The sequence below is a fragment of the Blennius ocellaris genome (genome assembly GCF_963422515.1).
Source record: "Blennius ocellaris genome assembly, chromosome: 7".
In the NCBI taxonomy this organism is placed as follows: Eukaryota; Metazoa; Chordata; class Actinopteri; order Blenniiformes; family Blenniidae; genus Blennius; species Blennius ocellaris.
In genome coordinates this window covers 26,153,165-26,168,395 of record NC_137656.1, presented here as the reverse complement: position 1 = coordinate 26,168,395, position 15,231 = coordinate 26,153,165, and the positions used below count along the sequence as shown (strand labels likewise).

Here is a 15,231-nt window from a genome sequence, read left to right as displayed (position 1 = left end):
GGCACCATATGGTCTATACCTCTTGAAAGATGGCCGTTATTCTCTGATTTATCTTGATGTCTGATACTGAAGCAGAGAAGAGGAAATTCCTTTCCAAGGTGCTGAGGAATTCTATTTGCAGAATCCACGCAGGTGGGACTAATTCTATGGACCTACGATCTATCTCATTTTTAATTTCCAAATTGTTGACACATATTGGAATATCTGCACATCATCAATTTTTTTTGATTGAGGAATAAAATATTATTTGCTGTAAAAATGGTGATTTTGATATAAGTATTGACAATGATGCTTGTTCCCCTACCAGTTTAATTGTGTGACTGACATTGTAAGGCCTTTGGACTGAGCAATAGGCGACCTGCAGATAACAAATAGGACCCAATATTCAGTTAAAACTATTAAGAGGAGAATAGAAACTATTTCACAGTTCAGAGTCTACAGGTGCTCAGTATAAGGTTCAGATAGAAGTAATGTGTCAGGTGACGGGTACAGGTGGAAACCATCACCAATGAAAATAAGCTATTCAAAGAAAAAAAGACAACAATAACAAAGGATATAGGATGCATCAGCAAAAATGCCAGGGAGAAATGCACCATTTAATGCCACCCCCCTAAACTCTGCCACACTGGTCACCAACCCCCCAATATTTGGACATCAATTTCTGCCTAAAACCACGGTTAGAAGTGTCTAACGGAAACGGAGCACAACGATGAAAACTATACAGTTAGCATTTTGACCCACTAGACTGTCAAAATAAAACTACCAGGAGAAGATGGACTGGGAGTCATGACACTCTGGAGGAAAACGCTGTTGTTATTGTCCATCTGCTCAGCATATGCAGGACAAGTAGTTACTGCGACTTTTGAGAGCCGGTGCCGTGTTTCAGAAAAGTAGCATTTTCCCGTTCCCATGGCACTAGAGTAAGAATTTTCTTTAAAGTTCCACTTTGGGAGCCATTTTCAAAAAGCTGTGTTTTCAGTGGCTCTGAACTCTGTTATGTAAAAAGACCCAAAACGCAACAAGTTTTCACTTGCAAATGTTGTCTTGTAAATGGGTTCTTAGTGAAGTCCTTGTCAACAGACTCACTCCACTACAGAGTATCACCCGTTCTTCCTGTTGCCATCAAATTAGCTTTTTGTGTTCAAGCTTTGTGTGTATATAATGTACTTTAATTTCATTGTAGTTTTCTGTAAATCCCTTCTCTGTTTGGAGCAAAGAGTTTCAGAATTTCCTCTGGAATGGAGTTCACTTAAATAGTGTTTTCCCACTTCTTTGGCAGCCCCCAAAGCGCTTTACAATGTACGCACATTCATCTACACAATCAAGACATCTGCCATTCATGGTCTTCAATTTATCCATTGGGACCAGTTTGGGTTTCAAGGCCTTTTTGACGTATGGACAGATGGAGAATTAACCCTGCAAACTTCTGACTGACCCATAGTTCCCTTTATATTCCCAGTGAAAATAATATATATAAAATTAAATGTCAGGTGGTCAAGGGAAAAGGTGTCATCTGTGCCCTTTTCACACCACGTGACTTGATTACAACATCCTCTGGAGCAGTTTGAAATTCAGATGGTACAGGAACGATGTGACCTCTTCAAGTGGAGGGGAAAACCTTTCTCAAGTGGTGTAGCTCTTAGTCACAAGGGCTCTTTGGGAAGAGATTAGAGATTGACTGTAGGGTGGAGCAAGCAGTGCGTGACTGTGTTGGTGGAGGAAGAGCTGACCTTGAAGGTGAAGCGGTCTGCTGACTGATCAGCTTCTCCTGTGCTCGTGAACCGGAAAATATGAAGTCATGGAAAATATGAAGGACATCACTCTTCATGATATTCAAGGTAGAGTTGCGATACACTGTTGACTTGATGGATGTCATGGTCTTTTTTTTTCTGTAGATTTGAGAAGATGATCAGCGGGATGTACATGGGAGAGCTGGTGCGTCTCATCTTGGTGAAAATGACCAGAGAGCGGCTGCTGTTCCAGGGCAAGGTTACACCGGAGCTCCTCACCACCGGACGCTTCAGCACCAGCTACATCTACACCATTGACAATGACAAGTTGGTTCCTTTGTGTGTCTGTGTCCGTAACGTTTGGAAGTTTTATGAACGCAGTGTCTATGATTTGAAACGGTCACCTGTTGCAGGAGGTGCAAGGCATTCAGATATAAAAAGGGACACGGACGCCTACACAGCAGTAGGTTCGGCTCGTCTTTCTGTGTAAAGTGCGTAAAGTATGGGGCAAGAAGGCTGTTCATTGGGAAGGAAGAAGAATATATTTTGACCAGGACTATCCTCCAGCTATCCTCCAGAAACGAAAAGGTTTTTATGCTGAAGCGAAAAAAGTTCTGAAACAGCAAAGCATTTGATTACAGACCCCATAGCCTCATACACTGAAGCGACAAAAAAACTAGAAAACAGCTAGAAAATAGGCTGAGAATGTAGTCACCCACTGCCTCCCTCATTACCTGCCTGCTGTTGGGTGCTTACATTGGCTTTTGCACCTTTGCTTAGGCAATAGCTTCTGCACATCATACTGCAACATCTGGAAGTTCTCCAGTTCTAACAGACTGCTGCTTGATTTATTCGCTCATATTCATGCATCATTGTAGATTACATTGAAACCATGGAGGTTCACCCATGGGAAATCTCTTTCTCAAGAGCGCTGGTCTGTTCTGCACCTGGGTGAATTAAAAATAAATGACTAATCTGATTAACTGTCCGTCAAAATTAATAGAAATATTTTGTTAACTCGATATTATTGGTGTGCAACCAATTTAAGGTTGAAATTTCATACATCATTGTTAAATGTACATTTTATGTGCCCTTTTGTAAAATGTGGTGTTTCTATAATAAGCATTGTGACATTAATCCTTAAAATGTGTCCTTGGGCACACAGGGAGAGAGAGAACATCTGTGCCATTTTAATTTAATATGCACAACAAAACCAAAGGCACCGGCCACATTTATGATATCTCTGCATTTTTTGGTCCATTTAAGGTTTTTCATGTGTCTGAATTTCTTTATGTATTCAGCTATAATTTGGGATTAATTTCATGAAGTGTTTGCAGCTTATTGAAAACTCTGATGTCACGCTTTCTAGACCAACTAAATTTTTTCTGAGTCCACAAACCTCTGATCATACTCCTTGTCCTTGTTGTTTACTCTGCTGCTGCCATGTTGAAATTAAACTTTTACACTGATCCCAATCACACAGACTTTAACCCATGCCTGGTGTGGCAGCTCTACATAGCAAGTAATGTGGGTGTTGTAGACCAGGGGTCCCCAAGCCCCGGTCCGCGCGTCTGAAATAGGTAAAAAAGAGAAGACACAGGAATGGAGGAAACAATCAAGGCACTTGCTGCAGCAAGGGAAGACACCGAGTTCACCTCTCAGAGCTCAGAAGTCTTCAACGAATGCTCTCTGCCTGCCTTCTTTATCCATAACTCAGTGGGCGAGTACACAGGTTGTAAAAACACTGGTTCAAACTGGTTCCTGTGGTCTGCCTTACAGGATCGTAAAAACACAGCAAAATCAAAGGGGGGGAGAAACAAAAACGATTAACAGATAAAGATCTCATGTGAGGTGCAGGGGCTGCAGGCCGCTGCACTCAAAGGTCTGCACAGAATTTGCACAAGCATCAAACAATGTAATGAAGTCGTTTGGTTCCGGGCCGCACGTAAAGAATAAATAACTTGCATTATTTCGGTTTTATTTATTATCCAAGTCTGATCAATCTTTTATTTGATCAAATTTACGTGTGAAGACAGGGTGGATGTCTGTGCCAAAACCCGACATCTTTAGTCCTTTCTTGCAATGTCTGTTCGCCATAAAATAATCATTATTCAATGTTTCATTCAAAAGTTTAAACTCATCTATGATAATCCTCGCCAAATCTCATGTTTTGGGTGGTCAGCTGCCTTGTATTCAAGAATTCTCAGCAACGTGTGTGAATTCTCGCGAAGTCACGTCGCGAACTTGTGATTTGACGGCGTTTGGCAAGATTCAAAATGGCCGCGCCCTTGTTCCAGGCGTGAAGTTGTTCTTGGTTCAAAATGTATGTAGAATATGATGTTTTTGTCCTCAAAAGTCCCACGGACTGGCCATCGGAAATGTGTAGTAGTCCGTAGAAATATGTACTGGTCTTGGACTGGTGTTAAGATCAACCCGATATATGAGATGCATGACAACCGCTTGCAGTCGCATGAATTTAGGACACGCAAAGTCACTTTATAAGGTTAAAATACAAATGAACTCAAACGAAAAAACTGTCAAAACATTTATAAAAAGTTTGTGAACTCCCCAGAATGTCTCTTTATAACCTCTTTAAGCATTTTGAGAAAACTTTTTTTTCCTCCTCAAAATGTATCACATGTTTTTGTTCTCAAAACACACCAGAGAAACAATCAAGCTGTAGGTTTGTCCTCTAATGTTAAATATATGCAGAATTACAAGCGCTGAACATTTGTGTGTATTATTATTATCATTATTAATATTATTTACAAGGGTGCTTTAGTTCAGAGGGCACATACAGCCACATTTCATCTTGAATGGGTCAAACCAGTAAACTTTTTTTTTTTTTTTTTTAATAACTGGATCGATAGATTGTTCAAGTTCAACATAACATGCCTTGAACTTTGAGGTATATTTCAATGACAGCGTTGGCCTGAACATGGAGGGCTTTTCTTTCCTGGAAAACAAAAGTCAGCAAAAGTTTCTATAGCAACAGTGTCTATAAACGAGTCCTTTTATAATCAGCGTTTCTTTCTATTTGAAGCAATACTTTTCTAAGCATTTCTAAGCTCTACACCTGATGGATAAATCAAGGTCTCCTGCTCAAAGGGGAAGTGAGGGTTTGCCAGTAGAGCCATAAAACTCTTGAACTCCCTCCCGGTTCTATGCGACTGAAGAAATCTGTACACCGTTTCACCTGATAGTAATTTCTGGCTTCCTGTCCATTCCCTGCAGAGATGATGAAGCTCTGGCCAGCACTGCGCAGGTGCTCCGCGGCCTGGGTCTGGACCCGTCGGCCGAGGACTGCCTGGCCACCCGCAGGGTGTGTCAGATAGTTTCCACCCGGGCTGCACACTTGTGCGCCGCCACGCTGGCATCGCTGCTCCGCCAGATCCGCGACAACAAAGCAGCTGAGAAGTTGCGGACCACCATCGGAGTGGATGGCTCCCTTTACAAGAATCACGCAGAGTAAGTGAAGGTTATGAACACACACTCCACTCACTTTGTGACTTTAAAGTGGAGTGCTCATCTTTTACCTCTCGTGTGCTGGCATTTTCTTTAATCTTATTACTATTGTCATATAGTGTGCTGTTTTCCTTATTTGTGTATACATTTAAATGTTTAAATTTGTATGCCTCTATTCTATAAAGACTGTTGTTTTGGTGTGGAACATGTACTGAAAGCATTTCACTCCACATTATACTATGTATAATTGTTGTATGAGATAAATAAAGGACTTCACTATAAAGGGGTAAAAAGGGAAGAGCCTTTTGATTCACAATTAAAAGCTGAAAAGATGTTCGCCAGCCAGATGTGAATAAAACAAATCCATTAGGCTCTATTGCCTAATGGGCCCGCCGACTCCACTCTGAGCTGCAGGCACATCACAAATTAAGTCTCAACAGCCTGAATAACCAAACCGCTCCGAGTCCAATTAGACAAAAAGAAGTGCAACAACTACCCGTGAAGACGAGCGGCACCAGTCAAGTCACCACTGGACAGGATTTAGCCCAGCTTGGCATTCAGAGGGGAAAGAGTTCCCTCTGGCAACAGATGGCTGTATGTGTGAATGCTCCAAGTCAAACACATGATCCATGGGCCCAAACCAGGACACCAGACGGTCCAGTCCAGCCTGAAAGATGATTCGACATGTAGATAGTATTATTGATAGATAGATAGAATTATTGTTGCATTCGTAAAGAGATTTGAATTTCATTGTGTAGTGCACCAGGACACATCTAAAACTGATATGTTGTTTTGAAGATTACATTTTCTTGCATGTACTCTTGTTTATTTCCGCTAAAACATACACTTTCCCCAAAACCATTTTTTTTGGAATACTCACCTGTTCCTTTTGTGTGGTTGGTGGTTAATTAAAGTGCTTGTGTTGTTTGCACTCGTGACTTTGACCCAGAACTATCTTTGGGGTAAAACTTTATTGAGAGAAAAAATGATCCAGCTTATATCATAAATTGCCATTTTGAGAAGAAATATCTATCAGTTTTTGGCCACATCAGCCTGTCCTCGCTCCACTTCCACAAGCTGTGTGCATTATCGTGTTTGCATCAGTCCTTCTAGTAGATCATCCGCCAATATGTGTCGTCAGGATCATTGTGTTCAAGACGATGTTGATTTTCTGCAACGTTGATGGACTCCAAAAAGACAACTCTCACTGTGCTGATATTATTGATGTGCTGGAGAAAAGTTTTTCCTTATCGTTTCTTCCCCGCAGGTTTTCCAGGAGGCTCAACAAAATGGTCCGGCGCCTCGTACCAGATTGCGACGTGCGTTTCTTGTTGTCGCAGGATGGCAGTTCGAAAGGCGCCGCGATGGTAACGGCGGTCGCCTTCCGTCTCGCGGCTCAACACGCCGAGCGTCAGCGGATCCTTGACACCCTGCGCTTGAGCCGCGAACAGCTGATGGAGGTCAAGAGGCGAATGAGTGAGGAGATGCTACGAGGCCTGTCAAAGCAAACGCACGAGCAGACGAGTGTGAAGATGCTTCCCACTTATGTCAGATCCGTCGCCGATGGGACAGGTAGATCTTAGTGAGAAACGTTATCCCCCCCCCCATTAGTCAGAGATGGTTTCACATCACTCTCATGTTTGTAGAGATTTTTTATGGATTTTTCTGGGTTGTTTTTTGATAAGAGCATGGAGACTTCTTGGCTTTGGACCTGGGAGGCTCCAGCTTTCGGGTGCTGCTGGTTCGAGTGCGGAGCGGAAACAAACGCACTGTGGACATGAATCACAAGATCTACAACATCCCACAGGAGATCATGCAGGGCACCGGGAAAGAGGTAAAACATCACCAACAGGCCAATCAACAACAACCCCACTACCACCTGTCCTCCATGGAAATCGGTGTCGCCACAGAGCCATTCTCGAAAAATAGTGATGAAAGGAATGAGGTCCATTAAACTCATTAACGTCTTCACATTAAATTAGTTGCTATCATTTCCATCATCCCTTGTGGACGCAGTGCACACAAACCACAAGCAGTATCCTGATTGAGCCGGACCGGTAAAGTATAACAACCATAACAACCTTTAAATATAAACGCTTTACATAATACATGATGAAATGTCTGTATTTTCACAAAACAGTTGCTACTCCATGAGAATGACTCCGATGTCAACATAAAGCCAATTTTAATGAAACCTTCTGGTGCGAAATACTGTGCTATCCAGTGCTCGTATTCATGAAGCGTCTCAGAGTCCCTCAGAGCTCCTGTCTTACCCTAAAGGTTCCTTAGCAAGGAATTCTTAGCTTGAAAGTGACTCAGGAAGTGTCAAAGAGTAACTCTTAGCAAGGAGTTGACAGCAACTTTTATCTTAGTGAGGAGGTGTGGTCGACCCCGTTGCTCTGCATGATGCAGTCTGCTGAGAGCTGTGATTGGTTGTTAGAGACAGGAAGACAGAAAAAAGTGTTTTGTGCTCCGCGTTATGAATGGAGAGTAAAATTAACCATCAAGTATCTTGGGCTGTATCAAAAATGTGATGTCATGAAAATTATTTTATGTCACGATGATGAAAATGTAATTTGTACACAGCTTAAAAATTATTGAACTTACCTGGTTCACGTGCCGATGCTCACATTGATTTGATTATCTTTTCTGTCCATGCTGGTTATTTTTACCACTGTACAGAACCGGTGCACCAGGCATAGACAAAAACAAACACCCCGTTAAAATATTAACTTTTTTCACATCCTCAAAAGACTTGTACGCACCGTGGTCGGTGCCACTGTTTAAATAAACGGAGAACATCTTTCCTTTCTCTTTATATGTCCGTCATCTTGTCTGTTATATAAACGTTTAGGCTTCTTGAAAGTCCTCCTCACTACTTGTAGCGGTTTTCCACCTTAGGAGCTCTCTTAAGATGCTTGAATTGCTCTTCTCTTCGTAAGGAAAAATTCTAAGAAAAATCTTAAATTTCGAGGAATCCTAAGATTTTTTTTAAAGAGTGACATCATGAAGAGCGACTCAGGATGGTTTGTGAATACGGGCACTGGAGCAGAAGCGAAATGTTATGGATGTAACGTCTGTTCCCTGAAGTAGAGGAACGAGGTACAACACATTGTGTGGGATATCACGCCCCCGCACGGCCTGCTGAAGACTCCTCTATTCACGCCTTTATGGCAGATGCTCTGTGATGATGTATGTGAGGCTCCGCCTGCACATATTATCCAACGCCATCACAGTCATCACTCAGTTCTTATGCTCTTCACCTGGCTAAGAACACCTCCTCGAGACAAACTCGCGAATTCAGTTGTTCTGTTGCTGCAAACCGGATTAGTTTAATAGTTGTTGTTGGTGTTAGCCACCGCTACTCCTGTAGCTCAGTGACTGCCCACGGAGCGCTAATTCGGCCCACGGTCGCCTTCGTGTCTCGTCATGAGCACCAGCAAAGTGAGGAAGAAGCTTTTCGTGGCTCCACCCTGCACGGTGAGGACCAGCACGAGGCCTGTCCTGTCTGCTTGCTCTTAATCCCGTTTGTCTGGCAGAAATCTTCCTCATTGTGCCTTTATCTGCACGAACCCATGTGTGCTCTGAATCAGCCACAAATTTCTTACCAGTACGGTGATCACGATTACGTTTTCATGAACTATGCAAGGTTTTGATACCTTGTCCAAGGCATTCAACTATTGGACGCTTTTTGGCAGCAGAGAGATCCTTTTTCTTTCCCATATTGCTTGAAAATGGCGATCTGCTTAATAATGTGGAACATCCTTCTTTTGTAGTTTTTCCTTTAATTGGGCTCACCTGGAAAACCAATTGTCACAGGTGTCTGAGATTGATTTCAGTGATCAAAGAGCCCTGACACGCAATACTATCCTAGGTTTAATTGAAAAACTTCTGTGTTAAATGAAACTTTGCATCAGCAGGTGTCAACAAAACATATGTAAACAGTTTGGATTTGCTTAATTTCATTCAATCTAAATAATGACCTTGGTCCGAAGTCGTAATTTGTATAAATCTAAGCTTGTTTTTTTTCTGCAGTCTTTGAGACATCTGGGACATCTTCACACTGACATGTCATGTTACACAACTTCATTAGCAACCGCTTGCATACCTGAAAGAAATAAAATGCCATGGCAATGGACTTAAAAAGTACAGTTTATATCCATATTTAATTTGCAAGAGACTCAAGAATGTTCCACTACTGCAGTTAGAGCACTGAAAACAAAACCCTTTTTTGTGATAATTTTCAATTTATGTACAAGCCCAGACAGTGATCTGGTCTTCACTGTATGATTTGTTGTCGACTGCTGCCACTAGCCATAAATATCAACATAAAATCAAATTTACTTGAAAATGAACTTGAAACATTTTGTATTTCACACACAAGAACACGTAACTTCACACCTACAAAACACTGTAGCAGAGCTTTATGTGCAGCCCTCTGGAGACGGACTGAAAGGGTGTTTAAAAAAAACAAACAATTATTTTCACCAAAACCGTGCAAAAATAGAAAAATGCAAAAACACAAGTCAACCCCTCCCTCCCACCAGTAGAACAAAGCACATCAAAGAACCAGCAGTCCAGACACCAATGAAATAATATACTATTAATTAATAATCATGCATCATTTAAAAGAGGAAAAAACATGAAAAAATAAAACAAAAAGTGTACTTTAATGTCTGCAACAAGATGCTGCAGATGTTCAATCAGTCTGTCGTTGCAAGCACCATCTTTTTTGCTGCGGTGTCCTGCGGTGTCCTGGGGTGTCCTGGGGTGTCCTGGGGTGTCCAGGGGTGTCCTGGCGTGTCCTGGGTGTCCTGGGGTGTCCTAGGGTGTCCTGGGGTGTCCTGGGGTGCGGGCATCAAGGCAAAGGACGCCAACAGACTGAACAAAGTGATCAGGAAGGCAGAGTCTGTTGTTGGCTCCAAGCTTGTCACCCTGGAGGAGGTGGTGGAGGACAGGATGCTGGCAAAACTGCTAGCAATCATGGACAATCCCTCCCAGCCCCCCCCCCCCCCCCCTCCACAAAACACTGGACAAGCTGAAGAGCCACTTCAGCAACAGACTGATTCAACCTGCTGCTCCAAGGAACGCTACAGGAAGTCGTTCCTCCCCACGGCAATAAGACTTTTTAACTCGTCTACCTCCGTCAGAGCCTCAATATAATTACTCACGCTCATTTCTAGGTGCCCATGTTCAGTTCTTTGTTTTACAAAATGTATGTCCTACCCAGATATTTTATGTCCTACCCAGATATTTTTATATTTGTATATTTTTATTCCCTACTTTTATATTCTATTCCATTGTATTTTATAAACCAGAATGCTGCAACAAAACAATTTCCCTTCGGGGATTAATAAAGTTATCTATCTATCTATCTATCTACTTAATGATGGAACATCAGTTACTTTGTTGAAGAAATTGAACCATAGAGTCCTATATCCGGTCAAAAACACTGCCTCTGTCATCTTGAGCGTACATTAGTCTTTCCAAATACAGTATTTTTGCAAATTCACCCAGCCATAGGTCAAACATAGCCACTGAATCCTTTTTCCACACTCTCAAGATGAGCCTTTTAGCAATCGCCAGACCAAACAGAAGAGCAACTTTCTCATTAGAATTGGCTGATGGTAAAGCACGGGAAGCTGATGGTGATAAGTGGATCTGGACCCCAGTGCTTCCCAAAGGCCTGTGAAAAGTCATGGGGAATACTCGTTCAAAATGAGTTCATTTTACTGCATGACCAGGAGGAGTGAGTCAAGTTGCCAGTTGCAGATTTGCAGCGATTGCAAACTGGTGACACACTGGTAAAAAAGCTATTTGGCTTCTCCTTCGAATAATACAGTCTGTGTAGTGTTCTGAACTGTATACCTGGCAGTGACTGAACAACCATGTGCTGTTTTCTCTCCAGACAACCACCCCAGGCCTCATCAGTTAGCTTGACCCCCAGCTCCTCCTCCCATGACCCCATATTCCAGTCGTGTCCACCACAGTCTCATCATACAGGATCTTATAGAAATATGACACTGCCCCGCGATTGATGGGATCAAAATGATTTATTACCTCCAGGGCCTCATGTCCGGTAAGGACGTTAAAGTCCTTTTCCCAAGCATAGGTCCAGATCTGTAAATATAAAAAAAAAAAAAAACCCAGATAAAAAGATATTGTAAACAGAAGTTGACTGCACAAAAGATGCCAAGCTTCCTCCTATTTCACAGATCCCTTTTAGTTTCCCCCCCTGAAAGACAGCATCCTTAAGGCCCGAATTAAAGGAAGGATTCTCACATATAGGAGCGTCCAAGTACAACGCCGGACATTTGAGGTGTTTTTTGTATCAGTTTCAATATTCTTATAGTGTTGTTTATAACAAACTGTCATTATAAAAACGATTTATTGACTTTAATGGGACTATTGAAGAGGGTAGGCAAAGACGTATTATGAAACTGCAGACGTTCCTGAATTAACCAGGCTGGACAGGATTTAGCAGATGACGGGGACCTTCCTTCCACCGCACTAAGATGTTTAGATGAGAAGCCCAATAGCCCAATAGAGTGTTTTTTGGATATTCTAACAAAACAAAAAAAAGGTAATTGTTGCAAGTTAAAGTTCCTCCACCAGAATCCAAATGGGAAAAATAAAAAATTTAGACCCCTTTTTTTGTTGTTGATGTACGTCTCCAATACGTATCTCTAATATGTTGTCAAAACATTTTTTCTGAGGGAAATTCGTCATTACAGTCAGACAACACAGATTTCAAGCATTTTATTTTGAGAAAGATACCAGGGTTTGTTGACATCCGTGTCACAGAAATGCTGAAGATTCCAGAAGCAAGATCCCATTCATACACATTTGTATTACTTTATTGTCTAAAAAGTGCAATGTAAATAAAGTTGATTGATTGATTGATTTTATACACTGGATCTCGCCAGATCTCGAATCGCCCTGGAGAAACCACCAACAATCAGTTTGACAACATGTCAGACTTTTCTTGCGACTTGAAGACTCTTCCTTTGAGGTCTTTTCTTGTGCTGAATTGGTCAAATGTTGATATTTTCGCTTGAACCGTCACGCCACTCCATCGTTGATATCCCAGAAACCCTTGCTGCTGGTTTCCCAAGAGGACTTCGGTTCGTGACACAAAAACACAGTTTGCTGGATAGAGATTCTGTTTTTTTTTTTTGTAAAACATATCAATTTTGGTGTGGTTGTTTTAGGAAACTGCATGTTGGAAATGAGTGATAATGTCATTTTTGTGAATTAGTTTATTCTTATGGGGAGTGTATGTTTTTTCCGGTAGAAATCTTTATTGTTTTCTGTCTCAGCTGTTCGACCATATCGTGAACTGCATCGCTGACTTTCTGGAATACGTTGGCATGAGAGGAGCATCCTTACCGCTGGGATTCACCTTCTCTTTCCCCTGTCACCAAACCAAACTGGATCAGGTAGGTTTTTTTTTTTATCTACATGCGTCACACTATTTTAACAACACACTGATTTTTTTAAAACTTTTTTTTGCAGTGTCAGTGAACGTAGCGGGTGTTGTAGGTTTTGCCCCAAATCACTACACGGTAATTTAAATGTGATATTGGTGAACAGTAGGGAATGTGGAGTTAATTGTGGTTTACACAAGGACGACAGTGAGCGTTTTACAGTTGATCTTGCTCGTTTCTAGAAATAAGCAACATAACTCCTTCTCACAAACAACAATAACAAATAATATTTTGATTTGAAAACTGTGATAAGAATCCAATGCAGAGAACACATTTCGAACATGAAGTGTTGATTTTTTTTCTCGTCGTTCCAAGTCCTATTAACAACAAAGAAAGCTTTCCTCCAACATGTGTTTTTTCATCGTACCAATTAATTAACATGACAATTTGAACTTTCTTGCTGGTTTTGATGGTTGGCAAACATAAAGGTGACAGCCCAAGAAAGTGTCACAGTGAATGTAGAATTACGTTGTGTATGTCTTTGTCCAGATCAACTGAAGAAGATGATGGATTCTTAGCTTTTGTTTAAACTGAATGTAGTTTGTTGGTACAAAGAAACAGATATATATTTAATAATGACTGATATCTCTCCGTCAAGGGTATTCTCCTGAGATGGACGAAAGGTTTCAAAGCGAGTGACTGTGAAGGAAAAGATGTTGTCGCCTTACTGAAAGAGGCCGTGCGCCGTAAACAGGTCAGTTCTCACATTTCTCCGACATGGTCAGCCAATAATTAAAGGTTCTATATTATACTAAATCGACTTTCCTGTGCTTTAAACATCATAAAAGTGCTATTCGGGGTTCATATACATCCCCAAAGTGTTTTTTTTCATTGATTCCATCAAGCTTGAGTTCACAGCGATCTTTCTCTGTTCTAACTGGTGGGGGAGCTCAACGCATTGATTCAATTTGATGAATCACCACCACCTTGCTGACTCGGCACAGAGCTGGAGAAGCCCCGCCTCCAGGAAGATTGACATGAGGAGAAACCAAAACAACACATGTCCACGAATGTGCCAAGGAGCCTCTTCTCTGCTCTCTCAGTCTCTGCTGCTTCACATTGAACGCTGCTGGTTTTGTTGTGTCCAGAACTGTTTTCACCATCATGTCCACTTGGAGAAAATGTGTTTTCGGATGCAAGTATGGTTCCACACTATTTGGCTTGCACTTGGACACATCATCAGTGATAGTACCTGGAGTCATCTGGTGTTTCGGGTCTTTAAACTTCAGACACATTCACCCAGGCAACCCGACCGGGAGTGATCAGTTCCCAGCCTGTGTCCAAGAAGCATAACTCCATGGCTTGTCCGTCTTGATCCACAGCCATCTCGAGGTGTTCCCAGCTGCCTCTGAAGCTCTCCCGACGGCCTTCGTCTTACATGTGCAGCAAACACATGGCACGCCACCCCATCTATGGCACTCCTCCACCAGCTTGATGTACTTAGCGCTTTTTCTTTCATGGGCCTCTTCAATCCTCTCCTCCCTGGGCACTGTAAGCTTGAGCATGACCACTTGCTTGGTTGTTTTGGAGACCAGCGCAATATCCGGCCGTAGGGAGGTCTCAGCAATGGCTGCAGGGAATTTGAGTCGAGTTTCCAGGTCCACCCTCATCTTCCAGTTGCGAGCTGTCCCAAGGACGCCTGTCTGGGCTCTTGGGCACAGCTTTGAATGTTGTCCCACTCTCATGAATGCGATTTCTCGTCTTGATGGTAGGTAATGCTTGCTGTGGTCGATGGCGCTGCAGATGGACTCTGCGATGACCTTCAGCACCTGGTCGTGCAGCTACCGGTAACGGCCCTCTCCAAGTGCTTTGGGACAAGCACTGAGGATGTGCTCCAGGGTACTTCTTCCTTGGCACAAGGAGCATGATGGCAAGTCCACTTTGCCCCAGCAGAAAAGGTTGGATGGACTAGGCAGCACATCATAAACTGACCATAAATGGACAGTTTGAGGAATTTGATGCTGAAGGGTTCAGCCTTCTGACCATCCCACGGTCCCCACGATCTGGCTTGCGAGAAGCTTCTTGACTCCAGCTCTAACTTCCTTCTGGACCAGGATCCTTCTCTCTTCTTGACTCCAGCTCTAACTTCCTTCTGGACCAGGATCCTTCTCTCTTTTCCCTTTGCCTCGTAGTAGTTGGTACGCTGCGCAGACTGGCTCGGCCTACAGCCACAGATCCCACCAGTGCTCTGTGGCACAGACGGGATTCAGCCTGGTCCACTGCATCTACTGCCCTCCACTTCCTTCTGGTCCTCACTTTGATGCCTGCTTGGGAGACCTTGGGATCCTTGGACTCCCTGCGTCTCACCAAGGTTGGTCCCTGTGCATTGCACCAGCTGCTCGGCGACCACACACCACATCTTGGTCTGGAGGATCTTCAGGCCTCGCGAGTTTTTGCAGCTCTTGCCACAAATGCATACTACACTCGTAGTCACAATTCTTAATGCATGGGTCGTTGCCTCGTCTTACGAGATGTATAATTCATCCTGAAAAAATATTTTTTAATTGTGCATGAGTTATTTGGTCAAGCCTTTTTCATGAATTGTGGCA

At 42.6% G+C, this 15,231-nt stretch overlaps 1 protein-coding gene across 3 annotated transcripts in view; it reads left to right on the top strand.

Moving 5' to 3' along the window:
* The window catches only part of hk2 (hexokinase 2), a 67,789-nt gene that overhangs the window by 26,321 nt on the left and 26,237 nt on the right, over nucleotides 1-15,231 (top strand). For all 3 annotated transcript variants that reach the window (XM_080499835.1, XM_080499834.1, XM_080499836.1), the window contains 6 exons: nucleotides 1,896-2,057; nucleotides 4,965-5,198; nucleotides 6,463-6,767; nucleotides 6,881-7,029; nucleotides 12,515-12,634; nucleotides 13,281-13,376. In XM_080499835.1, coding sequence (XP_080355961.1) covers nucleotides 1,896-2,057; nucleotides 4,965-5,198; nucleotides 6,463-6,767; nucleotides 6,881-7,029; nucleotides 12,515-12,634; nucleotides 13,281-13,376 — 1,066 coding nt within the window. The remainder of the gene's footprint in view (nucleotides 1-1,895; nucleotides 2,058-4,964; nucleotides 5,199-6,462; nucleotides 6,768-6,880; nucleotides 7,030-12,514; nucleotides 12,635-13,280; nucleotides 13,377-15,231) is intronic.